Source organism: Myotis lucifugus, unplaced genomic scaffold (genome assembly GCF_000147115.1).
Source record: "Myotis lucifugus unplaced genomic scaffold, Myoluc2.0 scaffold_151, whole genome shotgun sequence".
NCBI lineage: Eukaryota > Metazoa > Chordata > Mammalia > Chiroptera > Vespertilionidae > Myotis > Myotis lucifugus.
Window position 1 is genome coordinate 2,450,675 of NW_005871199.1, and position 15,602 is coordinate 2,466,276.

At 41.4% G+C, this 15,602-nt stretch overlaps 1 protein-coding gene across 1 annotated transcript; it reads right to left on the minus strand.

Annotated features, from left to right (window-relative positions):
• Positions 1-150: 150 nt before the first annotated feature.
• Positions 151-13,822, minus strand: THEM4 (thioesterase superfamily member 4). Its single transcript, XM_014461350.2, has 6 exons — positions 13,692-13,822; positions 7,481-7,667; positions 6,526-6,700; positions 5,816-5,926; positions 3,408-3,532; positions 151-553 (listed from the first exon to the last, which is right to left on the minus strand). Exons 1-6 carry the CDS (start codon positions 13,779-13,781, stop codon positions 477-479), a joined length of 765 nt encoding a protein of 254 aa, XP_014316836.1. The 5' UTR covers positions 13,782-13,822; the 3' UTR covers positions 151-476.
• Between the last annotated feature and the right edge of the window lie 1,780 nt (positions 13,823-15,602).

The window sequence follows — 15,602 nt, forward strand, 5'->3', positions numbered from 1 at the left end:
CGCAACCCAGGCATGTGCCCTAATCGGGATTCAAACTATGACCTTCTTGTTCATAGGTCAATGCTCAACAATGCTGGCCAGCTCAAAAAAGATTTTAGATACAACAAAATTAGCTTTGGAATTTACAAATCATGAATACATGCATGCACACATTAGACGCACATGCAAATATGCATGCACATATTTGCTCCTTCATTTGGTTTTCTGGAATTTTCAAGTTTACAGATATCACCTTAAGGAGTCCGTTCAAATTGCAGGAAAGCCACTTATTCTAAGGACACAGCAATTCTAACATTGCTGATACTCTCATAGGAAGTGCTTCTGTGTTAGGAAGTTTAGAAGGTGGAAACGGAGCTCCTGGAGTTATATTCAGACTTCATAAAGGCAGTGTCAGCAGGCTTCACCATATAGGGGCTCACAGTGGACGCGCAGAGCAGTACTGGGGAAACACAGCCTCTTGTGGAGGACAGAGAGCCTTAAGCAGGCGGAGCAGATTTCAACACAAGCTCTTTTATGTCAAACTTTTTCTCAAGATCCAGCTTTACAAATAAGCCTAAATGAACAAACAACAAAAAACCAGAAGATGGTTATAAGTCAACTGACTTCAATCTGATGGGACTTCTCTAAGTAGAAATACATATTCAAAGAAAGGCATTTAGATTCATATTTGTATCTTCAGTCTATCTCTCATTTTTCAGCCAAATTAAGAATCAACTTTTGATGATATCAATACTGTATTATCTTCCCTAGGTAACCAGATCCTCTACCACTTGGTCATTTCATGGTTCATTACCACTTTCATTAGAGAGAGTCAGGGAAGTGAAAGGAAGTACAATTACAACCGGGCCATCTGGTACCTTTAGGATACTGAAAGATTTAGTAAGATAGGAAGTATAAACCACAGCCTGGAATAAGTTTTCAAATTGATTATGAATTCAAATTATTCATGCTCTTCCTCCTGCTTCTTTCATCCATCATTCCTGCAAATAGCTGATGCTTAGGGGAAAATGAATTTCTTAAACAAGACACAAAAAGCATTAACCATCAAGGAAAAACGTTAATAAATGTGATTATAATAACATGAAAAACTTTTGTTCAGAAAAATACTTCTTAAAGAAAATAAAAGACAGCTTACATACTAAAAGGAAATATATGCAGTTTATGTATCCAGTAAAAAGATTAGTTTAATATAACATAATAAATATAAACCATACCCTTTGTAATACTTTAAGCAATAAAAAAAAATAAAAATAAAAATAAAATAAAAAAAAAATGTATAAAGAGAAAACTCCTATCAGTGGTGAAAACAGAAAATCATGGAAAAAATAAAATAAAAAAAAATAAATATAAACCAGAAAAAATGAGAAAAAAACACAATAAAAGAAGCTGAACAAACAGGAATGCCACAGAATGGGAAACAAATATGGTCAATAAATATATGAAGAGATGCTCAACTCCATATGTGATCAAAGAAATGCAAATCAAAATCACACTAAGATACAATTTTATAACCATTTGATTGGCAAAAATCCAGAAGTCTGATTTTAGCAACTGCTAGGGAAGATAGGGATCAACAGAATCTCATATATTGCTGGTGGGAGTGTAAACTGGCATAGCTTTAGAAAACAATCTGACATTCCCCTGTAGAACTGAACACTCTCATACTCTACAACCCAGAAATACTCCTCCTCAGTTCATGCCAAGAGCTGGCCCATGCACACCACCAGCAGGCATGACCAAGAATGTTTGTAGCAGCCCCATTCATAATAGTCAGAGGCCCACCATCAGAAGAGGAATAAATCCATTGTGACACAGTGGGACACTATACAGCAGTAAAAACGGGCAAACTACATAGCCAGCATCATGGGTGGACCTCAGGACCATGAAGCTGAGTGACAAAAAATCAAATCTCAAACAGCACATGCAGCACAAAATTTTTCTACAAAGTTCAAAAGCAAACACTAAACTAATATTCCTTAGGTACACCTATATTCTTGATTTTAAAAAAATAATAAGGCCAAACCGGTTTGGCTCAGTGGATAGAGCATCAGCCTGCGGACTGAAGGGTCCCAGGTTCGATTCCGGTCAAGGGCATGTACCTTGGTTGCGGGCACATCCCCAGTAGGAGGTGTACAGGAGGCAGCTGGTCGATGTTTCTCTCTCATCGATGTTTCTAACTCTCTATCCCTCTCCCTCCCTCTCTGTAAAAAATCAATAAAGTGTATTTTAAAAAATAAAAAATAAAATAAAATAAAAAATAATAAGGTACAAAGGAATAAAACCCCCAAAATTCTAGACCAGAGTTACTTCTGGAGGAAACGCAGGAGAATGAGATGAGGAAAAGTAATTGGGCAGGGATAAACTATTAGTAGTTAAGATTCTGGTTCTTGTTTGATGGTAGGTTCCAGGGTGTTTATTATTCAATTAAAAAACAGATACATTAGTGAATGAATAAATGAGATGATCATTCATGTACCAATGATGACTGTGTATCCTAAAGTAGAAATATATATTTCCAAACCTCTGCATCTGGGATTCCTTACAAGAAAAAATATAAACAAACAAAAAGCACTGGATATCTAAATTAATTTGTCTAAATCTGAAGTGAATAAAAGGGAGGCTTCAAGGGTCCCCCACCTGGAAAGGTGAGAGCGGGGAGTTGCGCTGTGCTCCAGGATGCGGTTGGGGAGCATCTCTATGTGAGCATTTCTAACAGACTGCTATAGAGATCCCAGAAGGAAGAGACCTGCATCTCCAAGACAGTAGTAGTATGTTGCGATTTCTTTTCTCATGTAAAATAAGAAAACCTTCTGGTGCTTGGGAGGACACTCCATCCAACTGAGCCACCCAGCCAGGGCCCACAGTACTTCTTTATGGCACACACAATATAGTTTATGGATGACCTGTTATTTTTTTAATCAGTCCCTATCTATGGATATCTGTGTTTTGCCAAATCTTGTGCTATTCCAAATAACGCTGCATAAACAACACAATTACTGGGACCCTAGAGCAACCGCATACATTGTAATTTTGCACAAGTTAGTACACTTGTGTGATTAAGTCCTGGAAATGGGTCAAAGGGGATATATATATATATATATATATATATATATATATATATATATATATATGGCTGTAATTTTGATAAATGTTGGCAAATAGCTCCCTACTGGCATGTGTATGGAATACCTTTAACTTATTCTTTGAATGACAGGAAATTAAAATTTTCTGGGCATGTATGGCTTATAAAACCAAAGCAAAAACAAAACAAAACAAAACCAACAATCAACAAAACAACAACAAAAATAGACCCAGAAAAAAAACCCTCACTCAAACAAACCCCCCAAAGGACAAATACCCAAAACCAAACTAAACCAAACCAAAAAAAGGGAGTGGCAGCTCCTTACTTGTTGCCTCTGTGTATAGGATCTTCTTATCAACACTTTGAACATTACAGGACACAAACAGTTTCCTTCCTTCAATTTTATCAAGTTGGCTATTTATCAAAACAATAGAACAAAGGGGGATAGGTCTGTAGAAAAAAGGGGAAAAAATCCATTTTTATCAGATTTTTGTAACATTCAGAGATGATTAAGTGTATGACACCTGATGTCAGTGGTGTGACCATCCTAGATAAACATTCCTTAAAGAGGTTGGTCTTCTGACTTCCCCTATTGCTTCTGATGAGCTTACTGCCAGTGCAATGGTGCCCTCTTGCTTCTAAGAAACAAGACTGCTCTGTTATGGATACCTTTGTATCTCTTGTTTTTGAAGATTTCTTTGCCTTCATCTTTAATTTCTCTGTAATATATCTAGATATGAATTTATTTTTATTTATCTTGCTTGATATATGTTGTGCTTTTTGTGTTTGTGGGCTCACGATTTTCTTTAGTTTGAGAATATGTTCATCCATTCTCTCTCCAAATACTGGATCCCTTCCATTCTCTCCACTCTTCTTCAAGGACTCTGAATAGATCACATTATAAATTTTCATTCGTCCTCTATAGCTTAACCTCTATTTTATATTTTCCATCTCTTTTTTTTCTTTGTGCTGGATTCAGGGTTATCTCTTCAGTTCTATATTTCTGTTCACTTTCAGATGTGTTTAAATAGCCCTTTAACCTATCAACTGAGGGGGTGCTTGTTTTTAAACAATTACATTTTCATTTCTAAAAATTTTAATTTCTGTGGCTAATCTGCTTAATAATTTTTATAACTTCTTGTTGCTTTCTCTTTTTGTGATTTCATCTTTTATTTCTTTAAACATCTTATACACAGTTCTGTTATATTGTGTATCTGATTATCATACCTTAAGTCCCTGAGGATCTAAATATGTTATTCATTGTTTCTTGCTGATTCTCACTTATGGTGGTTTGTTTCCTTGTGAATTTGATACAGGATCTAATTGTTAGGAAAGGGAAATGTCCTTCGAAATTTCTTGTCTGCCATGTTGCATGAAAAAGCCTAACCCACAGCTTCCCAACCAATATGCCATGGATGGGTTATAGAAATGCTCAGATATTGATCATGCAGCTGCTAGTCACCACTAATCATTAGCTGCTTTGTCTATTTATCTTAATAAGTTTATCTTAATGTGCTAAGCATGAAGAATTAAACTAACATACTAAAGGCCATATATGAAAAGCCCACAGCTAACATCACCACACTCAATGGTGAAACACTGAATGCTTTTCCTCTAAGATGAGGAAAAAGAGAAGTATGCCCACTTTTGCTATTTCTATTCAACATTGTACTGTAAGTCCCAGCCAGAGCAATTAAGGCAAGGAAAAAAGGCATCCCAATTGAAAAGGAAGAAGTACATTATCTCTGTCCACAGATGACATGATCTAGTATGTAGAAAACCCCAAAGATTCCACAAAAAACTGTTAGAACTAATAAATGAATTCAGCAAAATTGCAGGATATAAAATCAAAACAAAAAAATCAGCTGCATTTCTATACACTAACAATGAACAATCTGAGAAGGGAATTAAAAAAATCTATTTCATTTATAATAGCATCAAAACTAACATACTTTGGAATCAACTTAACGAAGGAGGCCAAAAACTTGTACACTGAAAACTGCAAAACAATGCTGAAAGAAATTAAGACATCCTGTGTTTATGGGTTGAAGGCTTAATAATTTGAAGAGGTCCACAGTACCCAAAGCATCTATAGCAGTGAGGTCATCCCTCTCATCATGGCGCATGTGGAACAGCCTAATATTTTTCTGATCTTTAGCACTATTCTCCATGAATAGGAATCAGGGATCTTTGTAGCTATTCCTTGCCCTGGCACAGATGTGCCTTGTTGCTAGAAGTAAAAGTAATGATAACAACAATAATGTTAATAATAATAATAATAATAATAATAATAAGCTGCTCACATTACTGAGTACCTGCTATGTGGCCAGATACTGTCCTAGGAGTTTACATGGATTGATTCATTTACTGCTCACGATGAGACATGCCTGGGAATTTATGGTGCCCAGGGTAGGATTTCCCTATGACTTAGCCTATGATTGATGTGTGAGATGTGAAGTCTCCAGTTCCCTTGCCTGAGGTAGGGGCAATTCTGAGGCAAATGTTTCACTCCAAAGTTCCTTGTGTGATCAGGCTGCTGCTCCCCTTTTTGAGACCGTGAGCTCAACCTTGGTTGGCTTCTTCCCCTTCCCTGTCCTGCATCTCCCACTGCCTTGCTAGCTTGCTTCTGGGAGCAACGCCTTAATAATTATTTGCACATACATCTTTGTCTCAGGCTCTGTTGCTGGTAAACCTGACCTATGACACCTAAGAAGAGAATACCCGTGAATTTACCTTTTAAAATCGATGTTGAGATTGGCAGTCATGACAATTCCCCCAGATACAATCGCATTCATACCAACAGTAGCATCAATCATGGTTGCAATGGCACCTCCGTGAAAAAATCTAGTTATAATAAGAGGGAAAGAGAAGTGTTTCAAAAAAGTCTGAAAAGAGAGACTCTTAGCCGGTGGCGGGGGGTGGGGAGCTTAGAGTGGGGAGATTATCCAAGCATCTCCACATAATTTGCTTAAGAAAGGTCCACTTTGTCCATGCTCAGTGTACTGAACGTCAAATATCCATGTCCCCAACTTCACTGTGTTCATACCATAATGGTGTAGTACTTATAATAAACCAGGTAATCAGATCACAAGCAAGCAAAACGTTAAAATATCATTTAGAAAATTGATGTTTGCATTTAACTAACTATACACATCATTGTGTAAAAATTTAGGAAATGTGGGTAAACAAAAGAAAATGAAAAATAAATAAAAAATTATGAGGCCCTCTAGTGACAAGCCACTGTTAACATGCCAATGATACTCTCAAATTATACTCTGTTGCCTTATGTCTCCTATGCTTTTGTGATTTATTATAAACATCTTTCCATGTCAACAAATGTCTCTACATCACCATTTTAATGCCTTCATTCTAGTCCATGAACACACAGGGACAGTGTAAAATAACACTCCTTTAGACCCGCATTTCTAGGCTGGCACTCTTACCCAGGCATTCCTTGCAGGTGAGGACCTCCTTGAAACACACAAACTATCCTTTTCTCAGCATCATTATAGAACATCACATATTCAAAGCCCAGGCCATCCTCAAAGCTTTTGGTGAAGAGCCGGCCCTGTGACAGTTTTTCTTTGTTTATAAGCTCCGAGGCTGTAGGGGAATAAGCTGGATGGGCACATGAGAAACACGTATGAGAAAGATGCCATCACAGAGAAGTGCTGAGGCTGTGGGAGGGGGGAGGCTCTCTGGGGTCTTTTGTTCACTCCTGCTAACGGTGATGAGGATGCCAGTGGGAGGCAGTCTTATTCCAGGCAAAAGGCTTTATGCCTTCCCACAAACTGCAAAATTCATTGAGGTTTCTGGTCTGTAAAACTGGAGACTATAGAAACCCCTGCATTACACTCCTCCCCTTTCCAAGTGGTAACTAGTGCTTCAATCTCTTCTTAGTTTTATATTTGATATTTAAATATTCTTTTTTTAAAAAAAAATATATTTTATTGATTTTTCACAGAGAGAAAGGGAGAGGGATAGAGAGTTAGAAACATCGATGAGAGAGAAACATCAACCAGCTGCCTCCTGCACACTCCCCACTGGGGATGTGCCCGCAACCAAGGTACATGCCCTTGGCCGGAATCGAACCTGGGACCCTTGAGTCCGCAGGCCGACACTCTATCCACTGAGCCAAACCGGTCAGGGCTTAAATATTCTTTTTAAAAATATGTTTTTATTGATTTTAGAGAGGGAGGAAAAGAGAGGCGGGGTGGGGGGGGGGAGATATATATTGAGAAATATTTATGTGAGAGAAAAACATTGATCAGCTGCCTCCTGCACAGCCCAGGAATCAAACCGATGACCTTTTGGTGCATGGGAGGATGCTTAAGCAACTGAGCAACACCAGCCAGGACAATATTTAAATATTCTTTATGGGTGAATTGCTGTTCCTACCATGAATAAAGGTTGGGAAGTCTTGACTCCTTTGAGTTGCTATATACTCATATGAAGGCAAATGTATCCAGGAGCCATCTTCACATTTCTTCATGAACTGGTCAAAGAGGAGCCTCATGTCCTTGCTCCAGCAGGGTTTGGGGAGAGAATGGTTCTCATCAGAGACCTTCTCAGAAGAAAGCAACCTCTAAAGAGAAGAAAAGGAAGAGTAATGGGAGGTGCATTCTATGTCTTAACACATTCGCCTATTTTTAAGACTATTTTGCTGCTTTTCCTCTTCACAGAAGCATTCATTTCAGAATGGAAGCAAATTTCAAGGATTATCTGGTCCAACCTCCCTGGGAAAAAATGGGGATTGTGAGAAAGTAAATGATTTGTTCAATGTCACCCAACTAGCTACTGGAAGAGGCAGCATCAAGCCCAGGTGAGCCAGGTACTGGAAATAAAGATAAATGAAGGATAGACAGTTTTTTCCATGTAAAAAGTGCTACCAGTGGGGTATGCACAGGAAGCCAGAGCACAGGGAAGAGGTATTCATCTCAGATTGGGGGTTCCAGGAGGGGTTCTATTTGGTATCTTAAAATATTATGTTACAGAGAAGAGCAAATTTCTTTATCAATTGCATATAATCAGATCTATAACCATGCCTTTTGCAGTTCTTTTTGTCACTTACAGTCATTACTGATACTTTTGCAAATATATTTTTATTGATTTCAGAGAAGGGAGAGGGAGAGAGATAGAAACATCAATGATGAGAGAGAATCATTGATCAGCTGCCTCCCGCATGCCCCTACTGGGGATCAAGCCCTAAGAAACCCAGTCAGGAGACCAGGAATTGAACCATGACCTCCTGGTTCACAGGGCGACATGCAACCACTGAGCCACACCAGCCAGACCAGATGGGACTCTCTTAAAAGAACTCCCTCTTGGCCTGGTATAGACACTGGTGAAGCAGTTGGCAGTGGCAGCTTATCTAAGGTTTATTCACCTGTGTCTCAACTGGATGGAGGATCTATTTTATAGGGTACTCCAACTGGGTGCTGACCACTGGAATGGCGGCCTAGCCTGCCTTGACAGTGAAGTGAAATGGCCTACTGAACTTGTTTCATTCAGTGCTGCGACAGGGAGGTGGGTAGGTCAGCCCCTGTGGTTGCTTTAATTAGTATTTCTATTTTGGACAAAGGGTTATAGGAAAGGTCATTTCTGTCCTGGTGTGCACTGAGCTTGTGGTTGGTTAAGCAGGAACAGCCTCCAGGACGTTAGATTCAGGGCACAGCGTATGTTTAATTATCGAGGGTTGAGAAACACCCGTGGGACAATCTAAACCAGTCGTGGGCAAACTACGGCCCGCGGGCCGGATCTGGCCCGTTTGAAATGAATAAAACTAAAAAAAAAAAAAAAAAAAGACCGTACCCTTTTATGTAATGATGTTTACTTTGAATTTATATTAGTTCACACAAACACTCCATCCATGCTTTTGTTCCGGCCCTCCGGTCCAGTTTAAGAACCCATTGTGGCCCTTGAGTCAAAAAGTTTGCCCACCCCTGATCTAAACCATCTTCAGGTGATGATCCCTGGTCTGGCTGTTTACCTCTAGAGTCTAGAGCAGCGGTTGCCAACCTTTCGGACCTCACGGACCACCAGTGGTCCGCTGGTTGGCGGGTTGAGAAATGCCTGCTAGCAATCCAAGACGCCCTTAGGTGACAGTCTCTGGTTGGGCTGTCTAACCTCTGGGGTTGAGGAATGTCTGCTGAGCAATCCGACACATCCTCTGGTGAGACTCTCTGGTCTGGTTGTCCTGCAGGAGTTGAATTTTCTTCTTTGTGGGTATATTTTCATTTGCCTTTTGTCTTATATGTAAATGTGTGTGTTGGCTATGGGAAAAACTCAAACTCGATACCCAAACGCAGCCCCCTGGAGTGCATTCTTCAGAACTGGATAAAAGGAGCTCTGCTTATTTGACTTAAAGAAATGAAGGGCTTATATAAATTAAGAAATATAACAAATGGGTTAATGGTAGAAAATTGCCTGTCCTGTCCAAGTAGCCTTGCTCTAGGCTGGGAGTCCACCGTGGATTTGGGTGGCACTGTTTTCTAAGTACAGCTTCTTTGCTCCCTTGGGTTTCAGCATCTAGTAACCACATATAAGCTTCTCCCCAGCAACTCCTGCCCGGTTTCCGCCCAATGAGTACACCTCTGGAGCACTCCCAGCCAGAGGGGAACTCATGATGGGAAATGGGAATGGCACCTTAGCAGTTCCCTGAACAGCAAGATTCCCATCAGACAGGTGGTACCACACTCACTAAGGAAGACAAGCACATGAGCTCATGGTTTCCAGTGGAGGTGATGTGGGACAGAAGAGAGGGATCTCTTTTCTAGAAGACAAGCAAGACTGAGAGGCAAAGGTTTGGCTATGGGACTTGGGGCCAGTCTATGGCCAATGGTGTAAAGATGTATGCTTGAGGTTATATGGAAAGAATTACTGGTTTTATCTATAAGAGTTTGAATAAGACTCCCACTGCTTTCCTTCTCTGAAGGCCGAGAAAAAAAATATGACACATCTCTTCAAAGAGTCTCATTGATATAAAGAAATATTCTATTAGCAGCTTTGATTTTAGAAATTTTACCAAAGGTGTGGTAACACAGGCCAAGTATCCTAGGAGTATTGGGGGAAAAATAGATTACCTGATTGGATTGGTGCCAGAAAAAGAGAAAAAAGTCTGCTATGATTTAAAAACGTAGTTTGAGTCAGTTTATTGGACTTGCAAAAATGAAGCAGGTAGAATCAATCACATGTATGTATTTTGAATAACAGAGGTCAAAGGTTGGGCTTCCTAGCCACATAGTATAGAAGAGGAAGGTGGAAATGACACAGGAAAATGAACTGCTTTTAGTAAGATTTCAAAGTGGTCTTAAGAAGTAATTGATTGGTTCCTGTTCATTCATATGCAAGACGGTCTTGAGATCACGGACTATCTAGGCAGGTGCACAGTCATGCATTCCCTTATGTCAGAGCCCAATCAAGTCCAGAAGACTTCTGAGTCCTTGGCTTTTCTGAGTAGCAGCCCATTAGCTCCCCCTCTTTCCTCCTAAAGTGTGGGGTGGTGCAGGTGGAGGTGAGAGCGTGCTTGCACTGAACTGCCTGCACTGGCTTCTGCCATCTGAACCAGCCCTTACAAAGGAGTTCCTGGAATCCTATTTCAACCCATAGGACTGAGGCTTTCCCCCATCCAGTAGGAGCCATATAGCTATATTCCCATCAACATCTTCACTGACCAATCAAAGTGGCTCCATTCTGACCAGTCAGGACAGTGCCTTTTGGATCAATCAAACTTCAAGGATTTGGAGTCCTCATTTGTATGAGAACCATCCTGCAGGGATTTCTGTCTATACATGTTAGATCCCCTCTGGCTCTGGGAGCCCACTTTCCCTTTCCACCCAAGACTGCTGTTCCTGGTTGAGCTAAAACAGCAAAGATGTCTCCCTGGAACAGAGTGGAGCAGACCAGACAGGAGCAGAGTAGAGCTATCCAGCCAGAGGGGGGCCTGGCCTCAGGGCTGCCTCACAGCTGTCCTCTATCACAATTGAGCTGTTTCACACAATCGTTTCCCAGTTCAGGAATTCCTATTGGCTTTGAATTGGTGCCATGCCAAACAACCACTGGTTGACAAAACCCTTAACCTAATTCAATGAATAAGATGGGTGTGAGGCACCATTAAGTCTCTTATCTTCTCAGTTGGTGCTTTCTTGATCAATAAACCTTTCCTTACTCCAAACTCTGACATTTTTAGTTTTGGCCTTTTGAAGCGGGCACATGAACTGGGGTTCTGTAACAAATTTAGGTTTTAGAAAACTCCCTCTGGTGTAACAGATGAATTGCAAGGTGAGAAGTAATGGTAGGGGGACTAGTTAAAAGACTGTTGAAAAGGTCCAGGTGAGATCATGGTTAGAAGCTAAACTAGGTAGAGAGGAGTGAAAAAAGGTTTAAGAGATATTTAGGATACTGGGACCAAGGGAGAGAGGGGTTGGAGAAAGTAGAGAGTCTTGGATGATTCCAGAGTTGTGACTCTGAAGATTGCAGTGGGTAGAGAGAAAAGAAAGAGGAGGTTTTGTTAGTGTTCTTGTGTGTGTCAGGAGGCAAAGAGTGGGAATGAAACTATTAATTTTAGTTTGGGGCATGCTGAGTTTAGGATCCCAGATGTTGTGAGAAGTAAAAATAAAAGTTTCAGTTCAAGGAGGAGAGAACTAAGACATACAGTACTTGAAGTAAAGGCACTTGTAAATTCAGAGCATAGACTGCATGTGAGGGATGAATTTTAGAGATCATCATTAACTTTTGTTGTCTGGAATAGAGGAAAAGTTTTGTTTGACCTTTGGTTATATATTTTCAAGTGCGACTTGCTGAGTAAAATTATTACTTTAAAAAATGTGTCTTCTTTTAAGATTAAGTTACTGGCCAGAAAGAAGCATGACTTATAAAGCCTGTAGCCCTAGCCGGTTTGGCTCAGTGGATAGAGCATCGGCTTGCAGACCCGAAGGGTCCCAGGTTCGATTCTGGCCAAGGGCATGTATCTTGGCTGCAGGCTTCTCTCCCGCCCGGGCCCTGGTCAGGGCGAGTGCAGGAGGCAACCAATCGATATGTTTCCCTCACATTGATATTTTTCTCTGTCTTTCCCTTTCTCCCCCACTCTAAAAAGCAATGGAAAAATATCCTCAGGTGAGGATAAAAAAAAAAAAAAAGCCTGTAAATACTGTTAAATATTTTCAACACAGATTACAAGGCACCAATATATAATTAAACCTGTGGGTCGAGACCCTTTCACAGGGGTCGCCTAAGACCATCGGAAAACACATATGTAATTACATATTGTTTTTGTGATTAATCACTATGCTTTAATTATGTTCAATTTGTAACAATGAAATTGGGGGTCACCACAACATGAGGAACTGTATTAAAGGGTCGCGGCATTAGGAAGGTTGAGAACCACTGAATTAAGGAAACGGATTTATCTTTGTTGTTGTGAAATCAGCCCAGGAAATTTTCTTTTCTAAAGTGTAAGATGATACAGGATTAACAATCTGCACTTTATCATTCTTTAAAAGAAAGCTACAGTAGCTTCCAGTTCTTGCTCAATACAGAGCTGTTCCCTCCTCGATATAGTACTTCATTATAGCACATAGTACATTTTAAGCCATATATATATATATATATATATATATATATATATATATATACTTTTTATTGATTTCAGAGAGGAAGGAAGGAGATAGAAACATCAATGAGAGAAAATCATTGATCAGCTGCCTCCTGCACGCCCCACACTGGGGATCGAGCCAGCAACCCAGGCTTGTGCTCTGACCAGGAATTGAACTGTGACCTCCTGGTTCAGGGGTCCTCAAACTTTTTAAACAGGGGTCCAGTTCACTGTCCCTCAGACCGTTGGAGGGCCGAACTATAGTTTTAAAAAAAACTATGAACAAATTCCTATGCACACAGCGGCGGGGCCGGATAAATGTTTCGGCGGGCCGCATGTGGCCCGCGGGCCGTAGTTTGAGGACCCCTGTCTGGTTCATAGGTCAACATTCAACCATTGAGCCACACAGGCCAGGCAGTTCATATATTTTTTTAATTTTGAAATTTCACATTTCTTCCAAATTAAGTGAATATTGACTACACCAATGAAATAAAACTTGGTGGTATAAGAACAGTGATAGAAGGCAATAATTTACTTATTATTAACGCCAGGCCCCGTGCGAAACACTTTGCATTATCTCCTTTAACTCCTATGAGGAAACTGGCTTAGAGAGGGTCTGGTTACCTGCCAAGCAGAGGAAATGAGGGTTAAACCCGGGGGAGAGAGTGCAGCAGGGTGTAACGGTAAGAGCCAGCCTCCGAGGCAACCCTGCCACGTGTTTGCGGCGTGACCTTGTTTGAATAACGTCACCTTCCCTTATTAAAATTACTGGCAGGGGAAGTCCTTCACTTACACACCAGAGTCAAATGTCCTGCACGCTTTCAAAACGGAGTCACCTTCCTACGCGGTCTCTCCTGGTTTCAACCTCAGGGCTGACAGGTCCTGCGGCCGCGAACGCGGATGCCTCTGGGCCTGGATTCTGCCATCAGTTGGCTGAGATGACACATGCACCGCTCACGGCGTGTTCTTCCCGGACCGTCTCGCCACAGCGCCCACTTCTCCGCCCCGGGAACTCACCCGCGAGGGTCCTGGGCTCCTCGCCGGCGGCGCGCCTTCCCGCAGGCCGCGCAGGGCCCCGAGCGCGCGCGCGGCGCAGCGCCCCAGCATGGCTCCCAGGGCGCGCGAGGTCTCGGCTCGGCCCGGCCCGCGGCGACAGCCGACTCTCCCGGCGGCACGCCCGCTGCTCCTCTTAATACCGTGACAGGGGGGCGGAGCCTGGCGCCGCCAAGACCACGTGCTCGGCGCTGGGGCGGGAGCGGCGGGAGGGCGGGATTGGCCCGCCCCGCCGCGGGGGCACAGCGACCCCTGGCGCCTGCGCCCTGCGAGTGCAGGAGTCGCCGTCTTTCCTCCTGCTCCCGCGCCGCCGAACTCAGCGCGGTTTTGTTCCCCAGCGAGGGTCCCTCCGGCAGAAGACTGAAGGCCTTTGGACGGGTAGGAGCACACACAGTGCATTGCAGGAATCAGGTGTTTCCTCGCAGGCGGCCATGGGCAAGACCCTGGTATTGGCTTACCGAGAGCTTTCTGGGTGCAGAGTATATGCTTAAAATGCCTTTGTCCACCTCTCCACGCCCCAGCCCTCCCACCCACACACCCTTACACCTTTCCGCGGAGCTAAAAGTCCTGAAGTCAGGCTTCTCCAAATAGAACTCGAAATCGTAGGAACATCTGAAGAATGTGTTATCTCTGGCTTTGGAGACAAACCTGAGTTCAAACTTCCCCTCCACCCCTTAACACCTTGTACAGATACTTGAACTGCACCTGGCCTCTGTTTCCTCTTTTGCTTGTTGTGAGCATGAAAAAAGAGTGTATATCCGCTTTTACTATTGCCAGGACCTTTTCTTTCAGTAGGAATCACGAAGTTAGAAGTTACCTGGCCTTCTACTCTGTCCTTTACAAAGAAGGTGTCCCCAGAAGCTGGCCTGTGCCCTGACTCAGAACTGAACTTACAACCTTATGATGTATGGGATGACGCTTCAACCAGCTGAACCACCCAGCCAGGGTTCATCTGGGCTCATTTTTTTTTCTGCCTGAGCCTTCCTTTATATTTCTTACAGTGTAGTTTTCTGTGGCTTCTTGTAGTCTGTAGTGTGGTAATGTATTCTTTTCAGCTTTCATGTGTTTGAATATGTCATTATTCTTTTGCTGTCACTTTTGAAAGATTATTGCTAAGTATAGGATTCTGTGTTGATAGTATTTCTTTCAGTATTTTAAAGATATTCCTCTACTATATTATCACTTGCATTATTTTTGGTAATAAATCTGATGTCACTCTTGTCTTTATACATGATCTGCCTTCTTCCTCTGGATGCTTTTACAATTTTATTTTTATCATTTTTTTCCCCATTTGGTTTTGATGTGCCTTAGTGAACCATGAACATACAAGAATTTTGAGTGGCGTTCAAACTTATATTTCCTGGTTAGAAATCTAGGGATTCCTCTTGATGTCTCCTTGTTCCATACCCCACCCACCCCATCTAGGTAGCAGATACTCTTAAGTTTTTCATGTAAGCTAGTGGGTCTCCACATTTTGTTTTTTGCTAGCATAATTTTGAAAAATTTTATATTCTTGTACTTATTAAAGTTGATATCTAAGATTTTCCTCATAAACTTAAGTAGTTATAAGGTTCATAATCTTTTGTGACTTGTATAATGAATATGCACTTTCAATTTATTTTCATCAAAATGTTGGGGCTGCAGATTTAGCTCATTCAAGTTTTGGAAAATGCTTACCATATGAATTAATTGGCGAAATTAATCCTCACTGGAAAAACAGTCAGCCAAATTGGAGTTTCTATTAGAAAAAGTCTGTCTTTTTTCAACTCAAATAATGATGTTAATAGGTATCTCTCTGATAACCATTTTACTTCTGAATTTTAAGTTAAATTTATACATTTTAAGTTGCATTTATACATAACCTGGATGATGATA

Excerpts from the sequence above, each read along its gene's own strand:
- THEM4 (XM_014461350.2), bottom strand. The coding sequence starts at position 13,781 with ATGCTGGGGCGCTGCGCCGCGCGCGCGCTCGGGGCCCTGCGCGGCCTG. Across the intron at positions 7,668-13,691 it reads GGAGCCCAGGACCCTCGCGG|AGGTTGCTTTCTTCTGAGAA; the intron begins GTGAGTTCCCGG and ends TCTTCTCTTTAG. Across the intron at positions 6,701-7,480 it reads CTTCCCAACCTTTATTCATG|CTTATTCCCCTACAGCCTCG; the intron begins GTAGGAACAGCA and ends GTGCCCATCCAG.